Source organism: Solanum lycopersicum, chromosome 5 (genome assembly GCF_036512215.1).
Source record: "Solanum lycopersicum chromosome 5, SLM_r2.1".
NCBI lineage: Eukaryota > Viridiplantae > Streptophyta > Magnoliopsida > Solanales > Solanaceae > Solanum > Solanum lycopersicum.
Genome location: NC_090804.1, coordinates 66,067,322 through 66,087,072, shown reverse-complemented (window position 1 = coordinate 66,087,072; position 19,751 = coordinate 66,067,322). Strand labels below are relative to the sequence as shown.

The 19,751-nt window shown below is 31.1% G+C and overlaps 3 protein-coding genes and 1 non-coding gene across 6 annotated transcripts; 1 reads left to right on the top strand and 3 right to left on the bottom strand.

Annotated features, from left to right (window-relative positions):
* Positions 1-1,796: 1,796 nt before the first annotated feature.
* LOC101257376 (transcription factor DIVARICATA) lies at positions 1,797-4,003 on the bottom strand. 3 transcript variants are annotated; one of them, XM_026031250.2, is made up of 4 exons: positions 3,809-4,003; positions 3,500-3,545; positions 2,588-3,029; positions 1,797-2,381 (listed from the first exon to the last, which is right to left on the bottom strand). In XM_026031250.2, exons 3-4 carry the CDS (start codon positions 2,974-2,976, stop codon positions 2,039-2,041), a joined length of 732 nt encoding a protein of 243 aa, XP_025887035.1. In that variant the 5' UTR covers positions 2,977-3,029; positions 3,500-3,545; positions 3,809-4,003; the 3' UTR covers positions 1,797-2,038. The 3 variants fall into 3 exon arrangements, with proteins under 3 accessions (XP_025887035.1, XP_004239940.1, XP_004239941.1); XM_004239892.5 differs by having other exon boundaries at positions 3,481-3,545; positions 3,809-4,002; XM_004239893.4 differs by having other exon boundaries at positions 3,481-3,545; positions 3,733-3,970.
* Positions 4,004-8,289: 4,286 nt separating this feature from the next.
* TRNAR-CCU (transfer RNA arginine (anticodon CCU)) lies at positions 8,290-8,362 on the top strand. The gene has a single exon. It is a non-coding gene; the product is annotated as a tRNA-Arg (tRNA).
* Positions 8,363-8,956: 594 nt separating this feature from the next.
* On the bottom strand, positions 8,957-12,268 carry SBPASE (chloroplast sedoheptulose-1,7-bisphosphatase). The gene is made up of 8 exons (NM_001247656.1): positions 12,092-12,268; positions 11,497-11,616; positions 11,215-11,400; positions 10,516-10,597; positions 10,081-10,302; positions 9,898-9,998; positions 9,700-9,771; positions 8,957-9,541 (listed from the first exon to the last, which is right to left on the bottom strand). Exons 1-8 carry the CDS (start codon positions 12,209-12,211, stop codon positions 9,260-9,262), a joined length of 1,185 nt encoding a protein of 394 aa, NP_001234585.1. The 5' UTR covers positions 12,212-12,268; the 3' UTR covers positions 8,957-9,259.
* A 4,417-nt stretch (positions 12,269-16,685) lies between these two features.
* LOC101250601 (putative serine/threonine-protein kinase-like protein CCR3) lies at positions 16,686-19,533 on the bottom strand. The gene has a single exon (XM_004240178.5). The coding sequence runs from the start codon at positions 19,321-19,323 to the stop codon at positions 16,939-16,941; it is 2,385 nt and encodes a 794-aa protein (XP_004240226.1). The 5' UTR covers positions 19,324-19,533; the 3' UTR covers positions 16,686-16,938.
* Between the last annotated feature and the right edge of the window lie 218 nt (positions 19,534-19,751).

The window sequence follows — 19,751 nt, the reverse complement described above, 5'->3', positions numbered from 1 at the left end:
TTGGATACATCCCTCCCTCGTGTATTTAGAGTAAAGTGATGTACACGAAATACATAAATTATAGGGGACTTTTGTAACTTAAAAAAAAGGACGAAAATAATGTAATTAACTCTCAGCCTTATGAGAGTTTTGTAATTTGAAAAAGATTAGGGAAATAATGTAATTGGTTCTTAACACTACGATATTTTCGTAATTTAAAAAAAGAGTAGGAAAATGATGTAATTAGCTCTTAAAATTTAAGAATTTCGAATATATCACTCAACATGTTGATACATCGCGTTTTGATTTTGGATACATCACTCAACGTCTCGGTACATTGCATCTCAGTTTCAGATACATCATTCAATGTTCCAATACATCTCATCCTGGTTTTGTATACATCAGTCAATGTCTGATACATCTCGTCCTGATACATTATCTTTGTTGATACTGATACACTTATCACAATGTATCACTTCATATCCCGATAGATCACATTTCAATACATTACCTTTCTTGATACAAGAAACACTGATACCATTGCGTACGAGTGATATATCCAAGAATAGGACAGAGTAGAGATTTTTATAAAAAAATTTCAAATGGTAGAAAATTTTAAAAAATATGGTAAAATACGTTGTATATTTAGGTAAATTTTCCTTAAAAGTATGCCCACATGAATATGCCTACCATTTGTGTAACAATATATATATATATACATATATTTATTTATTTATTTTTATAACGAGGATTATATCATTTCTAAATAACAAAATTAAGAGATATATCAAACCTTTTCGGGTATATACTATTTGAGTTAGGGAGGAATCTCAAATAAGTGGAATGCAGACTCAGCAATATTGTAAGCACCAACCTGGAAATAGGTAAGCAAATGAAATGAGAATTAAAAAATCAGACAACTTGGCCAAATTGAATGTATTTTTCCTTTTTATCAAATTCCCCTCATCTCAATCCAAAAAAAAATAAAAAGGAAAAAAAAAAACAAAAATTGAGAAAAAGAAGAACAAGAAAAGGAACCACCTCCCAATCAGATTTTTCAAATAGTGCTAAATGACACAACCCTAAATAAGCTAAATCTTGTCAGATAATAATTTATGTATATCGATTAGAAAAAAGTAATACATATGTACTTCATATATAATATATGTATATATAGTAAATAGTAAATTTGATTGTTTTATTCGATATATTAAAGCTGAACTCTTTTAAAAAAATAAAAAATAACGCTTGGTGCATATATGTAGAAACGAAACAAGGTTGTTAATAATCTTACATCATTTATAGAATGATCAATTGATCTCTTTATATAATTATGCAGTTTTAATTTCATAAATTAATTTTTGAAATTGAGTTAGAACACGAAAATACTTCCCTAACAAAGGTTCACTTTTCCTTTATGTAAAAGGAAAATACTATGCACTAAGCCACTAATATAAAAGTGGTACACCTATTGGCTATGTATGAAAAAATCCTTGGGAGTTGGGCCCAAGTACACTAGTTCACTAATGGAATGCAAGAGAGACATCATCTATTCTTGATAAGATGAAACAATACATACAATAATATAGATAAACAACGTAATTTCATAAGTGAAATCTGAAGAAGATAGAGAGACGGTTTTTAATAGATATTTATTAAAAATCAAGTATGTTAATGTAATTACCTCTAAGACAATTTTTGATAGACTCTTATAAAAAATCAAGTATGTTAAAGCAAATATAGTAGCAAAGAAGGTATATTGAAAACAATTGAAACGAGAACAATTACAACAACAAACAATAAAATAAGGATAAAAGAAAGGATAAATTCACGAAAATTTGATTGAAGATTTAAATGTGTGAAGTTTGAAAGCACAACAAAGAAACTAGGCATATAGCAAACTAATTAAACCCTTGATTTACATTAATACACTAAGATTGAAAACAAAATCCAAGATTGAGGTGAGAATAGCAACATTAGTTCAACATCCTCCAACGAACAATAGAGGGCTCTGATCTGACCACAATCAATCAGTCTATTTGTTCTGGTTCTTGAGTTGTCACACAAATTGACCAAATGCCATTAGGTCTTCATCGATCGAGTTGTTCCAACAGCCGATTAGTAAGTCTGTTGTGCTTGTTGAGGACATATACAACCTCTCTTCACACATGGATTTTTTGTCGTCGTTGTTGTTATTATTGAGAAACTCATCGTTTGTGAGATGAACGGTGGTGATATCGTGAATACTAGGTCTCTTCCTCTCTTTCTCCCTTGAAAGTTGCCTCAAATAGTACTTCTGAGCATGACTAGCCACTTGTGTTGGAGTTTTAGAGATCACGAAATTCCTCGATATGTTTCTCCAATCTCCTTTACCATATTTCTCTAACCCCATAAGAAATCGCCTATAATGCAACAACAACACTACTAATGTTAACATCAAGAATCAACTCAGATGATAAATAGAAAATGCATATATTGATATCTTCCAAAATATCAATACGTGCATGTCAGATTTCTTTACAACTGTGACATCATTTCTAGGAGTTCGAGCAACATAACTGACTACTACTAAAAAAAAGCAAGAATACTTATGAATTGTATGAATTACCTATGTTCTTCCTCTGTCCATGGTACGCCTTTCTTTCTTTCGTGATCATAAGACTTGCCTCTCTTATTAAACGTTTGAATGTTACGATGATCAACAAATTCCAACGCAAAAGAAGACGTATAACCACGCCTCGTATTTGGGAGCAATCCAGCCTCTATGTTACTAACATCTGCAACCAATTCTTTATACTGCATTATCACATCAAGAACTGATTTCCCAGGGATAATTTCTGCTACTTTAAACCATCGATTTGGTGTAGTCTCGTCGTATATTGCAAGTGCACTTTCAAATCTCTTGTTCTCTTCTTTAGTCCATTCTGTATTACTCTTACTCTGTTGCATAATCCAATTTGAATTTGGTACAAAACAAGTTGGATATAAAGTTTCCATATCCAAATCAAGAATCCTCAATTTTCTTCAAACTTCAAAAACTAATAATCTTCCTGTCAATTTTACAATGATTTAGTGGATTTTCATAAAGCCAAAAGCAAAAATTAAGTAAAATATTTAATTTTTTTCTCACCCCGAGCAGGGGAAGGAGATTACAAAATGGGAAATCGAACTCTCATTAATAAGCTAAAAGTTCAGATAATCAACCAATTGAGCTACTAAAGTTCAGATAGTCAACCAACAGAACTATTCAAGTTCAGATAGTCAAATTGAGCTAAGTTCAGATAATCAATCAACTGAGCTACTAAAGTTCAGATAGTCAAACCAACATAACTATTCAAGTTCAGATAGTCAAACTGAGCTAAGTTCAGATAATCAATCAACTGAGCTACTAAAGTTCAGATACTCAATCAATTGAGCTATTAAAGTTCAAATAGTCAACCAACTGAACTACTAAGATCTCTAGCAAAAAGATCACTTTGTTCTTGATAGTATTTTACTTACTCGGTAGATAGGAACATACTCTGGATCAGAATCGCGACGAGTACTTCTTGATCAACTCTATAAACCTACAAGCAGCAAGTAAAGAGAAAAAAAGATTACAAATTAAACAAAAATAACACAGATCAAACAAAAAGGTTCCAATTATTGGCCAAAATAGTAAGAAAAATTTCCAAGAAATGAAGGTAAAAACTAATATCAAATTTTCTATTTTAATTTTTTTTTAAAAAAAACAAAAAAACAGGGGAAACAAACCTTAACTGAACAATAGACAATGATTGAATGAATTAAGACCATATAGATAACTTAATACAATATAATAATAACATACCGTGTAATCTCACACGTCGAATATGATGATAATAATGTTTACGAAGATCTTATTTCTCTAAATAAAAAGACTATTTCCGATAAACTCTTAAATAGTCGAACTTAGAATCATAGAAAGAAAGTTCTATCTGTTTAATTTTCAATCTTTCTAGATGTATAGGAGTATATATATATATATATATATTTTTTATTTTTTGAAAGAAAAGGAGAGTTGAGCAATATATATAATAATTAAAAAAAAGGTGATGCCGAGTTGTCAATTAATGATTGGTTAAGAATTTATTTTATTTAATTAATATACATGTTACATGTTAGTGTGCAATTATTCTATTTGTTGGTCTTTTAAGGATTAATGTGACTGCTACTAAAGTGTGGTCTAGAAAATCACACTCACTTTTTAAAAAAAAAAAAAAAAAAAATCACACGTAGCAAGATTTATTTTTAGAGATTATACATATTTTTAATTAATTTTTATTTTCGTGTTCGAAAACTCAACCTTTAATTAAGATGAAAAAATCTCAACCGTCTTTTAACAATTTATGTTGATTATCTTAATTATTTTTATGTTAGTGAAAAGCATTACAAAATTAATTCCCTTTTTTTGAATTAAGATGAAAAAATTTCAATCGTCTTCTAACAATTTATGTTGATTATGTTAGGACCGAAAATAAGCAGGTGTAAACGCGGAAGCTAGCAAAGCAAACCTCGAAAGACCACGAGTAAGAAGACAATGAGAAATATACCAAAAGACACAAAGATTTAACGTGGTTCGGTCAATCGACCTACGTCCACAAAGGAGATGAGCAATCCACTATAAATATGAGAGTACAAAATACAGAGGGAAACAACCTCAACCAATTCACTCGAAATACATGAGAGGTTCACAAATTCTCCCTCTAACCAAAACTCTCAAAGCCCTTAAAACTACATTGTGAATGCTAATTAAGTTAGAAGTAACATGCCTCTGTTTATAGAGTCCTAAACCTTTTCCTACCCAAAAAAGAATATTCAATTCAAAACCTTTTCCTAAAAGAAAAACCTATTTATAGTAAGAAATCAGGGCAAATAAAACCCAACAGATTATCATAATTATTTTTATGTTAGTGAAAAGCATTACAAAATTAATTCACTTTTTTTTCTTTCTTTATGGGGACAACATTTTTTTTAATTTCTTTTATGGATCGTAGAAAAAGTTCTTATCTCAAATGGAATCGCCAATTGAAGAAAAGAACGAATGGGACGATTCGTCATTGAAATATCTTAAGAATAATTTGAATTTAAGTTTTATATATTGGTAATATAATTTTAAATTTTACAAGGCCGTTCATAGAATATATTAGAAAAATAAGTATATATATATACTTATTTACTTTTAGAAATTATATGATTTTTTTATTTGTTTTTATATATTAAACCCATAAATCTAGTATTTTGGATTATTCAAAAAAAAATAAAAAACTTTAGGAGGACCTTCGTAATGAGTGAGGGGAACATTATGTTTAGTCACACCATTTTAAAGGCATAAATCATATTGTAGCATTTAGGAGCGTACTTTTAAGAATTAAACAACATTCTTGTTTTTTCGTGTGTATTAACTCATGGATCTAGCGCCTTGGAGACCTAAAAATTTTATCTGAAAAAACTTTAAGAGGACCTTAGTAATGAGTGAACATTACACATAATCACACCATATTTAAAGGCATATTTTCATATTTACAAGCCCACTTTCAAAATTTATTGATTTTCTTAATTTTCGTGTGTATTAGCCCTTGAATTTAAGAACATTCAAATTTTTTTCGGAAAATTTTTATAACAACCTTCATAATGAGTTAGGGGAGCATTACATATAGTCAAACCATTTTTAAGGCATATTTTCACTTTTATAAATCAACTTTTAAGAATTATGTTTTTAATTTTTTTTGTATATATTAGTCCATGAATTTGAGGCCTTAGAGGGAAAAAAAAGTTCTACAAAAACTTGAGGAATTTTAAGAATTATATTTTTAATTTTATATATATATATATATATATATATATATATATATAACAGTAACTAAAAAATAAACTCAGCATAATTAATTTCAATATTATAAATATATCATATTAAATACTAACTTTGTAAAACAACATATAAATTACTTACTTTTCAATAACATAATTATTCATAATAAATATGATATGATAACCACAAAAAGCAAAGCAAATAATTTGTTAAAGAAAAAAAGGAAAACGCATCAACAAGAAAAGAAGATTATTCCACACCTTTGAAGGGGAAATTTAATTCTACTTTCTTTTGTAGAAAAGGCCTATGTTTTGAACTAAAATTTCATCAAAAATTTACATAAATATATTTGATCCTTGTTATTAATTGAGGTTAAATTCAGACTATTTCATAATATTTTTCCTAATTTATTATACCATCAAATTAAGTTACTTGCAATAATATATAAAACCATTGTCCACTCATAACAAACACAATATGAAAACTTTGAAAAAAACGAATTTAATTTAACATATTAAAATTACATAAATAGTTTAAAGTTTCTTCGTACTATATAGTGTATATATAACTTAAACTCGTAATATTTTCGAGCAAAAGCCTTGATCCAAAAAAGATATTTTATTTTTTTAAGACTCCCATTACGTAGACAATACTTTTAATCTTAACCAAAAATTAAAGAAAAAGGAAGTACACATCTTTTTTTTTTTCATACATAAAGGAGGGGATGTCTTTGATTGTTGAAACTTTATGATGCAAGTATCATTTCAATGGGAAAGCTATATGTTTTCTGCATCCCTATATGATCTTTTTTTTTTTTTTTTTAAATTTGTCATATATATATATATATATATATATATATATATATATATATAATTTATCATTTTATATCTGTTTTATAATTATTTATTATTTTAGAACAAACTTTACGAGATTCTTCATAAGGAATTGGGGGAGTAGTACATATAGCCTCATCATAATCTCAGGCATTTTTGGATATTTTGTAGGAATTAGGTGTTTTTTTTTTAATTTTGTATGTGTTAGCCCATGACTATTTGGTGAAATAACTTATTGGCAAACTTTTTTTGATTTTTTTTTCGAGACTCTCTTTAAGAAGTTGGGAGAACTGCGTATAGGCTCACCATGATCTATGACATTTTTGGGTATTTAGGAGTCATTATGTAGAAATTAGTTGATTTTTGTAAATTTTTCGTGTATGTTAGCCTATGAATATATGGTGAAAGGGCTTTCGTGCATTTTTTTTTAAAAAAAAGTTATGAAACACTCCAATATGAATTGATGAAAAAGTACGTATAACCTCACCATGATCCGCTGTATTTTTTGACATACAAGAGTCAATTTTTTCAATTTCTTGTGTATGTTAGCCCATAAATATATGGTGAAATATCGTCTGAAAAATTATTTTGGAAAAACCTTACGAGACCCTCCGTAAGGAGTCAGGGGAGAAGTATCTACAATGTCATCGTGATCGGCGACAGTTTTGGGCATTTAGGAGTTATTTTATATATAAAAATTAAACGATTTTTCAATTTTCGTGTGTATTAGCCCATGAATATTTGGTGAAATGATTTGAGGGCGATTTTTTACGAGACTCTCCGTAAGTAGTAAGGGAGCAATAGTATAACCTCACCATGATCCGCAATATTTTTGGGTATTTAAGAATCATCTTATAGGAATTAATTGATTTTTCGATTTTCCTTTGTGTTAACCTATGAATATTTGGTAAAACAACTTCCATACAATGTTTTTGAAAAAAATTTACGAAACCATCCGTAGGGAGTTTTCAGAGAAGTACATATAGCCTTATCATTATCTGCGATATTTTTGGGAATTTATAAATCATTTTATAGGTATTAGGCAATTTTATGTGTTAACCTATGAATATTTGGTTAAATGACTTTCGAACGATTTTTTTTCAAAAAACTTACGAGTTCCTCCCTAAGGAATGAGGGAGCAGTACGTATAGCTTGATCATGATCTGCGAAATTTGTGGCATTTAGGAGTTATTTTAAAAGACTTAAGCGATTTTTAAAATTTTTTGTGTGTATTAGCTCATGAATATTTGATGAAATTATATTCGAATGATTTTTTGAGAAAACTTTACGAGACTCTCCGTAAGAATTAGGGTGAGCAATATGTAATTCATGTGTTTTAGCACAAAATTATTTAATGAAATCGCTCTAGACCGAATTTATAAAAAAAAAAACATAAAATATGTATATTGATTTAGAATACCGGTGATTTCTAATATCTAAAGTTAATGTAATAAAATTATCATTTTATTTGTTATGTTTAAGGAGTGTAGTTAATAATATATGACAATTAAAATGGACGGAGAGTGTATTATATTTAACTAAATTATAAACGAGAAATATTCATATCAACGTCTGTATGAAAATCTAATTTTCATTTTAAATTATATAGTAGTTAATTACAATATGCAATAAACAAATACACCACAAGCGCCTGTAGCTCAGTGGATAGAGCGTCTGTTTCCTAAGCAGAAAGTCGTAGGTTCGACCCCTACCTGGCGCGGTTCATATACAACTTTTTCTTTTAAGACCAAAAATCTGTGAGCTTATACGTCACACCGACAAAACTTTATCATTTCCTAGGACCAAAAAACGGTGAACATATAGGCCACCGATCCCTACCTGGCGCGATTATAATATATCCTTTTTTATTCTAAACTCGAAACCGTAAACTTATACGTCACACAGAAACAATTTTATGATTTTCGAGGCCCACAAAATCGTGACCTTGTGGGTCATTGACCCCTAGCTGGCGTGATGATATTATACCCTTTCTTTAGTCTAAACTCGAAACCAAAGACAATTTTATGATTTCCGATGCTCACAAGACCGTGAACTCTTATAGGTTATGTAGAGACGACTTTATGATTGAAACCGTGAACTTATACGTCACACATAGGCAATTTTATGATTTTCGCGCCCCACAAATCAATGAACTTTTATAGGTCGTGGGGAGACAACTTTATGATTGAAACCAAGAACTTATACGTCATACGGAGACAATTTTATGATTTCTAGGGTGCACAAAACCGCGAACATATAGGCATGTGGAAACAACTTTATGATTGAAATCGAACTTTATATATTAGAATAGTAATGAAGCAATAATCAGACAAGTTGTAATACATAAATTTATCTTACATAATACTACAAATTATTTGTCTTTTTTTTAACCTTTTATATCTGAAATCCAGCATATTGAACACCAGTTAATAGAAACAACAATATACAAAAAAAAATGTTCCAATTCCCATTTCTTTAACAAGACCTTGTTGTCTTTAACCTATCTCCCTTTTACAACCTGATGGAACAGCATTTTCGCGATGCTCTAGAAAGAAAGCGCGAAAAGAAACACAAACAAACATTACGATTTACGAGAGGGCTGCTGCATTCTCAAGCCTCAAACAGCAGCACCAACTGGTGCACCAGCCTTAAGCCTTGATGAACCGTAGAGTGTTTCTTCAAATCGAATGATCTCATTCTTGGAACCATAAGCAACTTGAGTCCGGTCATCAAGATTAACGATCACCTTATCAAGGACGGATTGTTTCCCATCGCTGCTGTAACCTCCAGCTTTTTCGATCAAGAATCCTAACGGTGCCACTTCAAACAGCAATCTAAGTTTCGCCTTAGCTGTTGGAGATGTCACGTTTGTGAATATACCTTTCTCCTTTACAATTATCTGTCAGAAATCGAGAAGGGAATTCAACAACTTATACATATATATGTAAAAAGAATCATTTAGTATAATGTTCAACGCCCCGTTGCACCACTCTGCCTCTGCCTCCTGATCACATATTTGCAAAACGAGTAAAAAATGAGAAAAGAGATGACACATACCTGGTTTACATCAGGCACCATTCCTCCGGTGTATCTCAAGGTGTATTTCTCCTTCACATAGTATTCGATCAGCTGTTATCAAGAATCAAGAGTCAGAACGCGGAATTTCATTTTAGTAAGAAATGCAATTTGTACAAACACACATTCGAGTACAGATATAAGAAATTGAAGACAAAAATACGAGAAATGATAGTAAACCTTGGCGTAATCAGGATTGTCAAATGTGGCTCTTAAATTTCCAGGGGAGAACATCTTTCCTTCTCCGATTTCTGTTGTATCCTTAACATGTTGCCATTTTCCTATGAACATAAACAAGCATCGATATTGAGACAACTCGTAGCAAGAAAAGTCTAAACTATTACAAATCGATGTATGTCAAACCTTCGTCAAGGAGGAGGAATTCATGGGTCCCGGGAACATCTTTAAGAGCAAGAACGTATGTAGTTCGCGGTCCAAATATTCCCATAGCTGCTGCAACTTGCTCTCTTCCTGTGATCCCGGTTAACTTATCCCCGGGCCATACACCAAAGATGGTTCCAACTGTAAAGTTCGTGTCCACAATACTAGAACCATCAAGTGGATCAAAAGCAACACTAAATCCTCCTGTTTGATACAAATAGAACTCATCAGTGTCTTCAATACTATTATGTTTCTTCAAAGTAGTACTTGAAGTTAAAAAGTCGAAAAATGGTATTTCAAAGTTGACATTTTGTTTAGACATGCATTTTACTTGAAAAAAAAAGTTGACGTTTTCAAAAAATTCTAGTGTATAATCAAACAAGTCGTAAGTTGTTCCGAATTACATAATCTGCTAACCTTCAGCAGGGCCCCCCATGTCTTGGAGCTCAGGAACTTCCTCAGAACAAGCATATTTGCAAAAGTGTGAATATGTCAAGGCCTACACATCAACAATCAAAAGAACAAGTTTTTGTCAAACTTAGATAAGAATTACATCCACTGTTTCAATTCGTTTGTCTGGTTTTGACCTGACACGAAGTTTAAGTAAAGAAAATTTTTGAATATTGTGATTTTAAACTAAAAATACGTTAAATGTACCAAAATGTCCCCTTTAATCCAGTGATTTTAAACATGTCAGGTGAAAAGTTAGAAGTACAAAGTTGTCAAAAAAGAGAAGAGACGTTCTTCTTTTAAAACGGACTAAAAAGTAGAAAGGAAAATAAGACAAACAAATTGAAACGGAGAGAGTAACGCACATTGTAGAGAATCAGTTTATCAAGTAGCAATAGGCATAAGCCTCTTCTTGTCAAATAGGGTGGAGCAATATGTACTAAAGGTGATTTGATTGAAATCCCTTCATCGATAAATTATACTTTATAAGTAAAGTAAAAACAAATCGTTTAGTACATATTTAAACGGTTGAATCCCCTTGACATCAAGTATAATATCAAAGGTGGTCCAAAAACTTGTTTTTGCTCACACGTTGCGAATGTGTATACATGCATTTTTTTTATAAGAAAAATAAAATCCTGGCTCCGCCAGTGTATAGTTTTGTACCTCAAAGAGAAGCTTATCGGCAAGCATATCGACAGCAAGCTGTTCATCACCAAAAGAATTGACACAAGCTGTTCCTCCACAAGAAGCTGTTCTGACTTTGAAGGCAATTGTTCTCAATGCTTCTCCCATACACATCATTAACCTGATTAACCCCTTATCTGAGGTTGATTTTGAAAGAAATTCTTCCTATAAAATACACCAATTATAACAAGTCATTCTCATTAATTTCTTGTATAACAATTACATTAAATAAGATTAGTCAACAAACATGATCAAACTTACCAAGCTATCACCAATCTCACATTTTGTCACCAAAGAAGAATTTTTTGTCCTAGACACCTTTAGTGATGATTTAGGCGCAACGCGCAATGATTCCCCAAATAATGAGCTTGATTTCAAACTCTGCAAGAATCTCATGTCATACTTAAAAAGACAGAAGCGAATTCAGAATTTTAAAGTTATGAATTCTAAGTCCTTGGAAAGAGTCCTTAATAAATTATTTATACATATAATAATAAGTAGATTAAGGTCTAAGTCAAAGCTACTAGGCTATGCCAAATCCATAGACCACAATAAACTTTGAATTAAATGGTAATTTTACCGGAGATTAGTATGAAAATTCGTATGAAACTTATTTTCCTGCAAATTTTCATTTGCATACTAATTCCTAGAAAAATTCCATGTAATTCACATTTTTCTTATAGTGCGACAAGACTCATAGCTCTACCGTTGCTTATAGCTCATCTATACTTGCTTTGTTTAGATGTACAAGTTCATTATATCCAAGATATTTTTGAAATTTATGATAGTGTCCTAAATTTATTTAATTAGTATAGAAAAATGAAGAAAAATCAAATGGAAATCAATTAAGACATACCCTTGAGTTGAATGAAGGGGAAATGGATCTTGAAGTTGCAATTGAAGTTGAGTATTGTTGAGATGAAACATTTGGGAGAAGAGATGTTACTCTTGCACAACATGTAACACCAGTCTCCATTTTGTGTGTTTAAAATTAAGAATTTTGAGAATGGAGAGGGCAAAATATCAAACAATGAACAAATATAAAATTTTTATCTCAAAGTTGTTGCTATAGTTGAGTTAGTTTTAGCCTCTAACTTTTTTGGGGCATGGGGTCTATGGGGGTGGGGGTGGGGTATTAGATAAGTAGTTAATGAGACGTTGCCACGTGGATGATATTTGTATAGATAGGTTGATATAAAGGGGGTATGGGTGAGATTAATGACCATCACTCATATTTTTGTGACTCAATTATCTTTGTTACTAAAGAGATATGGTTTCTATTGAGTAATGACCTTTCTTCATTTTGTTTCTATTGGGCAACTTGACATAGCCCTATCATGCTTTTTTTTGGTTTAAACGATTCGTGTTAATTGGGTCAACTTCGTTTCAAGTCATTTTAAATGAAATTTAGTTTTTGAGTACCATCTATTCAAGCTACTAACAATCAAACTTTTAGATTATATAGTCGTTTCTTCTGATACTTTTTAATTGTGATAACTAAATGTTATTATAAAGAATAATATAATATTATATGAAAATTGAAATTTAAAGAAATTAGGCTATTTATAGGTAAATCTATAGAAAATGATTGTTATTAAGATATCTGATTATATATGTCTCTCTACCTACTTACACCTTGTCAAATGGATGGTTGTTATATTATTACATCGTACTTTTATTTTACTGTATTATTTTGATGAATATAATATCTGAATTTATACTGTTTTCTATCGTTACATAATACTTGTCATATCTCAACAATTTAAAAGGATAAGCATAAAAAAAGGTTATATGAGGAGCACCTCCCCAATCTAAGCACAACTTTATTATTTGGTTTGCTATGCAAAGAAGGTTGTTAACCGAGGACAGACTTTTTAGTGTCACGGACTTAGACTTCTACTAAGTATATCATATTGTATTTGATAACTTATTTACGAATCTTTAGAATGTGGCGGATTATCACATGAGGCTACATATTCCAGTGGGTACTCAAGTTTGTTCCCTATGTTCAAGTTGTGAAAACTCATCTAACATTTATTTTTTTGATTGTGAATATTGGACCAAGATGGTCCAATGGGCTTAAATAGTTAAGCAAGAAGATTTCATAACAAAAAAGCCCAAATAAAGGTGTAGGTAATCTTTATATTAATATAATTACCAAAAACGAAAGGGGAAATTGTATAAAATAACAAATATTTAGCCTATATTAAGATTATAGCTACAGTTTGAGAAACTAGTAATTTGTGGCTATAGTTTTTCCAATTCTTGTTATTCGCCTGATTTTTATAAATTCAGAATTTGCATAATTCGGTGTGTAATCATATAAATTCAGTATTTTGTTTATGTTTACCGTAGCTATTTATATACGATTTATGAAAAAATCATTATAAATTACCTTGTTTGTATATTGACAAGCGAAATATATGAACGAAGTTCTGAAAAATCCTAAATGTATAAATACAGAATGTCTATATACTTACATTATTTATATATTCTCGCAAGCGAAATATAAAAACGGAAATAAATATACAAACCGCAACCTCTATAGAAAACGGAGCTATGGAGCGCAATTATCAATACTATCTATTATGTTTGTTATTTCTAAAATTTTCTCAAAAACGAATTACCTAATCATTGTATATTAAGTTGTTTTAATATAAATATCTAATATGAATAAGTATTTATAGAATTCAGAATTATATGAATTGTTATATGTATTATTTTATGAATTTTTTAAAATATGTGATTGATTCTATTTGACTTGAATTTTATAGATCCTATGGTAATTACTTATTAATAGCATTATTTTTGAAAGACATGCATTTTGGAGTTTATGTGTCATGAAATAAGATTTTAGTTTTTTCTCGATTTTTGTGTGCATTACTTCATAAATTCATCAAAATTTGTGTGACTGAGTCGTTTTGAGCTCAAATTGTGTCCATGGGTGACGGTCTGTTAATGATATTTATTACTTTTAAATATCAGATATCACTTTTTTGAAATTACGAAATTGAAATTTATAATTGTATTAATTTTTCGTATGTATTAGTCCATGATTTTTCTGAAACATGTGTGACCGACTCTGTCTGAGCTCAAATTGTGGGTGCATTGGTGAGGATTTGATATTCATTATTTTTGAAAGACATATATCCTTTTTTTAAAAAAAAAAATTATATGGCACGAAATTGAAATTCAGAATTATCTTTGATTTTTCATGTGTATTAATTAGTCCATATTTTTTTTTAAATATGTATGATTGACTCTGTTTTTATCACAAATTTTGGTCCACTGGTGAAGTACCTATTAAAACAAAGTTAAATATTTGACTATTATCTAATTAATGATACCATAGAAAATTGAATTCCTTCAAAAGACTTTTTAGGGTTATTATATATAAATAAAGGACAAATTTTTAAAAATAAATTAATATGAAAATGATCGCTTATTTTTTAATTAAAATAAAAGGCTATGTTGATACTTACGCGGTACAATTTTAATTGTCGTTTTGTGTTTTTTAAAAGTTAATTTAAATAATTTTTATAGCTAAATTATATTTAATTAATGTGACATAAATAAAAAATTTAGATATTTAAAAATTAAATGAAAAGTAAGATAAATTGTAACTTTTTGTATATCAATATAATGAAAAATATATCGTAAAATATTAATAAAAATTCTAATCATTTAACTCTAAAAATGAAAAAAATTATGACAGCTAAAAATAAACGGAAAATAGTTATTAATTATTATGAATTGGAATAGAAGTATGTCTCATATACACTGCACTAATTATTCTAGCATGAAATATTTTTGCTCTTGGTAATTAGTGTTGATGACTAATCTTTGGAGCTAAAATCATTAATCTTCATAATTAAAATAATTCAATATTTTAAATTTAAATATTTAAAAACTATATGATAAATAACATAAGTTGCAATGTGACTTTTAAATAATGAAATCTGACAAGTAAAAGTAAACGGACGGAGTGTTACGTTGTTATAAGATGCTTCTTTCTTGACATTAATCCTTCAATTGCTTATTAAAATGATTAACGCCATTAATAATAACGTAGCCTAATTTTACCTTCTTCCACACGTTAAAATGATTAATTAACATCATTAATTAATTTATTACCTAAATAATTTAAAGTACAAAAACTAATAATCCATGGCCAAACGGTCATTGACAAATTCCAACATCATTATTAGTCATCAATTTTGCAAAAAAAAAAATGAACTTTGCATTAATATTACATATTAGAGTATTAATTTTAAGAAACAATATTATTTTACGAGTCAAACTTATATGAATTTGACTAATATTTTAAAATCAATTAGTCATTAACTTTTTAAAAATAAAAAAGTATTTTTTTTCTTTTTTGTTTACTATTAGTCATCAACTTTGATATATAATTTATCCAAAAGGGGCTAAAGGCAATTTTTGGTCCACAAGAGCTACATCATGCCCTATTTTCTAGTGACTGTCTTTAATAGAATGTTCAAAGTCAATATTTATCATCTACTTCTGCTCAACCAATAAAAAATAATTAATAATTTGTTAAAATAACTAAAAAATTTAAAATCTTGGACCACTTGTAGATTACTATTGTCTACTACATTAGTCCATCATCTCATGACATGGAAATCTGTGGAGGATACGAATTAATGGAGTATAAAATTACTTCACGTTTTTCTTTTTGGTAATGTATGATTATATCTCTTAACAATATGAAATTCGTACCTAAATCGTTACTAAAAAGGGGTTTAGGATTTGTATACTCGGTAGATTTGAGAAGAGGCGATCAAATAAGATTTGACATAATATCAGCTCACTAAGAATATATCTTTAAGATAGAAAGTTGTGTTATTGTGTAGGACATGAATTAGGGTAGTAGTGTGTTGTCCTATATTTTCCATACTAGTAATTGCAGTATTGCTCATGATGTAGTTTATTATCCTTCGATTTTTATTTTTCTCTGGGTTTTTTTTTACTTCGATTATGGTAATATTTGGCTTTGTTATGCTTTCACTTCTATTACCTTTTTTTGGACTATTTTTTCTTAAATCGAGAGTATCAATAACAACCTATCTACCTTTTGAGATAGGGATAAGGTTTGGACTACACCGAATATACTGTTGTTGTATATTCAATAGGTTTTTGAATACATAAAAAGTTTAAGCTAAAATTATTGAGATCAGCTGAACCCGTGACATCTATACATCCAACCCTAAGATTTAACAAATATGACATATCTGTGGTAGTAGAAGATAGGAGTACTCTCTGTATGTTAAGCTGATTCAAACACCGCCGTCATTTTTTGAAAAATAACAAATTCATTTACTGAGATAACTTATAAGGTTCAATAATTTCAAGATTGAAACATTCTCCTATGTACAACTTGCCTTTTGGCTTGCTGCTATTGCTCTTGAATTGTCTTTTCAACAATTGGATTTTTGTGCATTAGCCATCTTTACAAAAAAAGAACAACAATGGCAACAAGTCAATTACTCCAATCAAGAAGATGCTAAACACAACATAGTGAAGATTGTATCCTTCTTGGAAGAAAAGAACTTCATTCCGGCTATCGATAATTTACAGTTTACACTAACAACAAATTGTTACACGAATCGTACTATTCTAACTACCAAAACGTATCGTCTACTGATACTGGTGGGAGTCTTTCGCGGACATATACGTGGAATGTCAATCTGATTTAATGGAGTCTGGACTACTAGAGATGCTGTCATGGCTATCATCACATGCAGCCAAAGCTCTCTCTAAGTTAGAAACAATGTCAGTCATTGTAGGTCTATGTTTTCCTTCCAAATGCACACAATGCATTGCAGTGTATGCCACTAATTCGACTCCCTCTGCTTCCGTCAACTCTGGCAGCCCAACTCGGGGATCCAATATCTTGTTCAATTCTCCAGCCATGATTGCTGGTACTGCAAAGTCGACAACACTCATTGGCATGTCCCCGTTTTCACTAGTTTTGGATAAGGCTCTTTTTCCGGTCAAAAGTTCTAACAATACAACCCCAAGGCCATAGACATCACTCTTTGCTGTCAAGACATTTAGTCCATAGTATTCTGGATCGATATACCCAACTGTGCCTGCTGCCCTCATTGGCTGACTGAAACTGGTATCAGTCTCCGGCCACATTAACGATAATCCAAAATCTGACACCCTCGCGATCCAATTTGCATCGATCAAGATGTTGGATGACTTGATGTCCCGGTGAATTATAGGGGGAACTGCATAATTGTGAAGGTATTCGATGCCACGAGCAGCATCTAATGCAATCTTGATCCTCATTTTCCAAGAATTCACTACACTACTACTCTTCTCCACGTTGTTCTTATCGTGTAAATGATCATAAAGCGCCCCATTCTTCATAAACTCATAAACCAAGAGCCTTTCATCCATTTCTTCACAATAACCAACCAATCTAACCAAGTGTTTATGGTGTAGTCGGGACAAAAACGTCAATTCTGATTCAAAAGCCCTCTCTTTCTCTAAGAATTTCTTCATCTTCGGACTCGTTTCACCACGCTTAATTGCAACCTCACGGCCATCAGCTAATTTTCCCTTGTAAACAACCCCAAAGCTGCCAGCACCAATCTTTTTCTTTAAAGAGAAATTGTCCGTAGCTGCAACAAGCTCCGAAAACAGAAACTCCTCTGCTCTGTCACCATGTATAGACGAAGTTCCACTCCTTTGACGCCTCATTAACCTCGACCCTTGACGCCTAAGAGTAGACGATCTGGAAATTTGACCACTACTATAACATTGTTGAGCAGCATTATTAGTACTAATAGTAGGTTGAACAGAATTATGAATTTTCTTCTTCCCAAAACAAACACCAGTCCATAAACAATAAACAACAGTACAAATCCCTGCAATAGCCCCAACTGATCCAACAATCACAAAAGCTAACAATCCCTTTCTCAACCCCTTAGATGGCGACGATGGCACTATAATAAACACCCGTGGTGATGGTGGTGGAGCTACTCCAACCGAAAAATCACAAGGCCTACATATATTACCATTCCCCGAACACAACGTTTTCGATTGAGGATATACACCACAATCACATACATTCTCAACACATGGACCTGGAAGAATCATTGGTAAAGGAAGCTCAGTACCTGATGGATACATATTACTACTCCAACCAGGTCCCCAACAGATAACAGAAAAATTCCCACTTGTTAATCCACAAGTAAAATCTAAACCAGCAACAATTGATTCAAATGAAAGATCTTTCGTTAAATTTGTCGAAAATTCACCATTCCCACCCCAACAAACAACTGTATAATTCATTCTAAGAACCCCACAAGTATGATTTACCCCTAAAGCTAATCCATTATACTCATAAGCAAAATTAGATGGAATATCTAATTGACCATTTTCATTATCTCCTTTGCAAATTAAAAAACCTGTAGAATTCATCCCACAAGCATGTTTTCCACCTGCAAATATATTCATCACTGTAATATTACCAAAACCAGATTGAATAGCTGAAGCAATATCGCTATTGTTTCCCCAGCATATAACCCTATTTGAACTTTTCAAAATTCCACAAGAAAATCCCGACCCAGATGAAATTGACATGAATTGTGACGACCCATTTGGTTGTTTACCCAAATTCGAGTCATCTCTCCAACATTTAACATTTTGGGTACCGTTTGTTAAGCCGCAAATTTGAGTATCCCCCATTGTAACAGATGTTAACAAAGTTGAGCGACTGAAGAAAAGTCTTTTGGGTTGAAAAGTTGAGTTCCAGAAGAGAAGGGAAAACCCACCGGCTTCAACGCCGGTGAAGCCGTTAACTCCGCCGGCGATGGAGTTAAAGGAGACGTTAGGAGATATGGGGATGGATTCTGATTGATTTTCTGACCAGCAATGAATTCTTTGGATTGGTTGAGAAGCTACTATGCCGCAGATAGTGATGTTGGCGCCGTATGCAACGGCCAAAGTGGTGGCGGAACTACCGAGAGCATGAGAAAATGGTAGTAAAACAGAAGTTATCAGTACAATTACGGCGGCGAATAAACCGGCGCCGGTGCCGGAGATGGATGATGTCATCAGAGATTTTCTCTCATTTGTACCGAAGCAATGGTGGATTGTACTGTATATGCGTTAACAGTAGCTAAGCTTACTAAGAATTTTAATTTAAAGAATTCAAATTCAAAATATAAAAAAAATGGTTGGAAGGACTTATTTTAATTTTTTTTAAGACACAATTTGGTACCGAAAAAATAAGTGAATATAAGTAAAAAAAAAAATATTCCAAAAATATTTATACGTTATCTAGCAAAATATTATGAAAACATGAATCAGGATGAATCGATTGGGTGTTTGAAAGTGACGGATAATGCTCGAGGGGTGGAGGTAGGGGGATTAGGAGGGTGGAGAAAAAAACGAACTTAAAATATCACTTATGCAAATTATTATTTCAAATGTATGAAAAGATTTTTCAGGTACTTGATTATTTATTTTTTTACAGGCATATT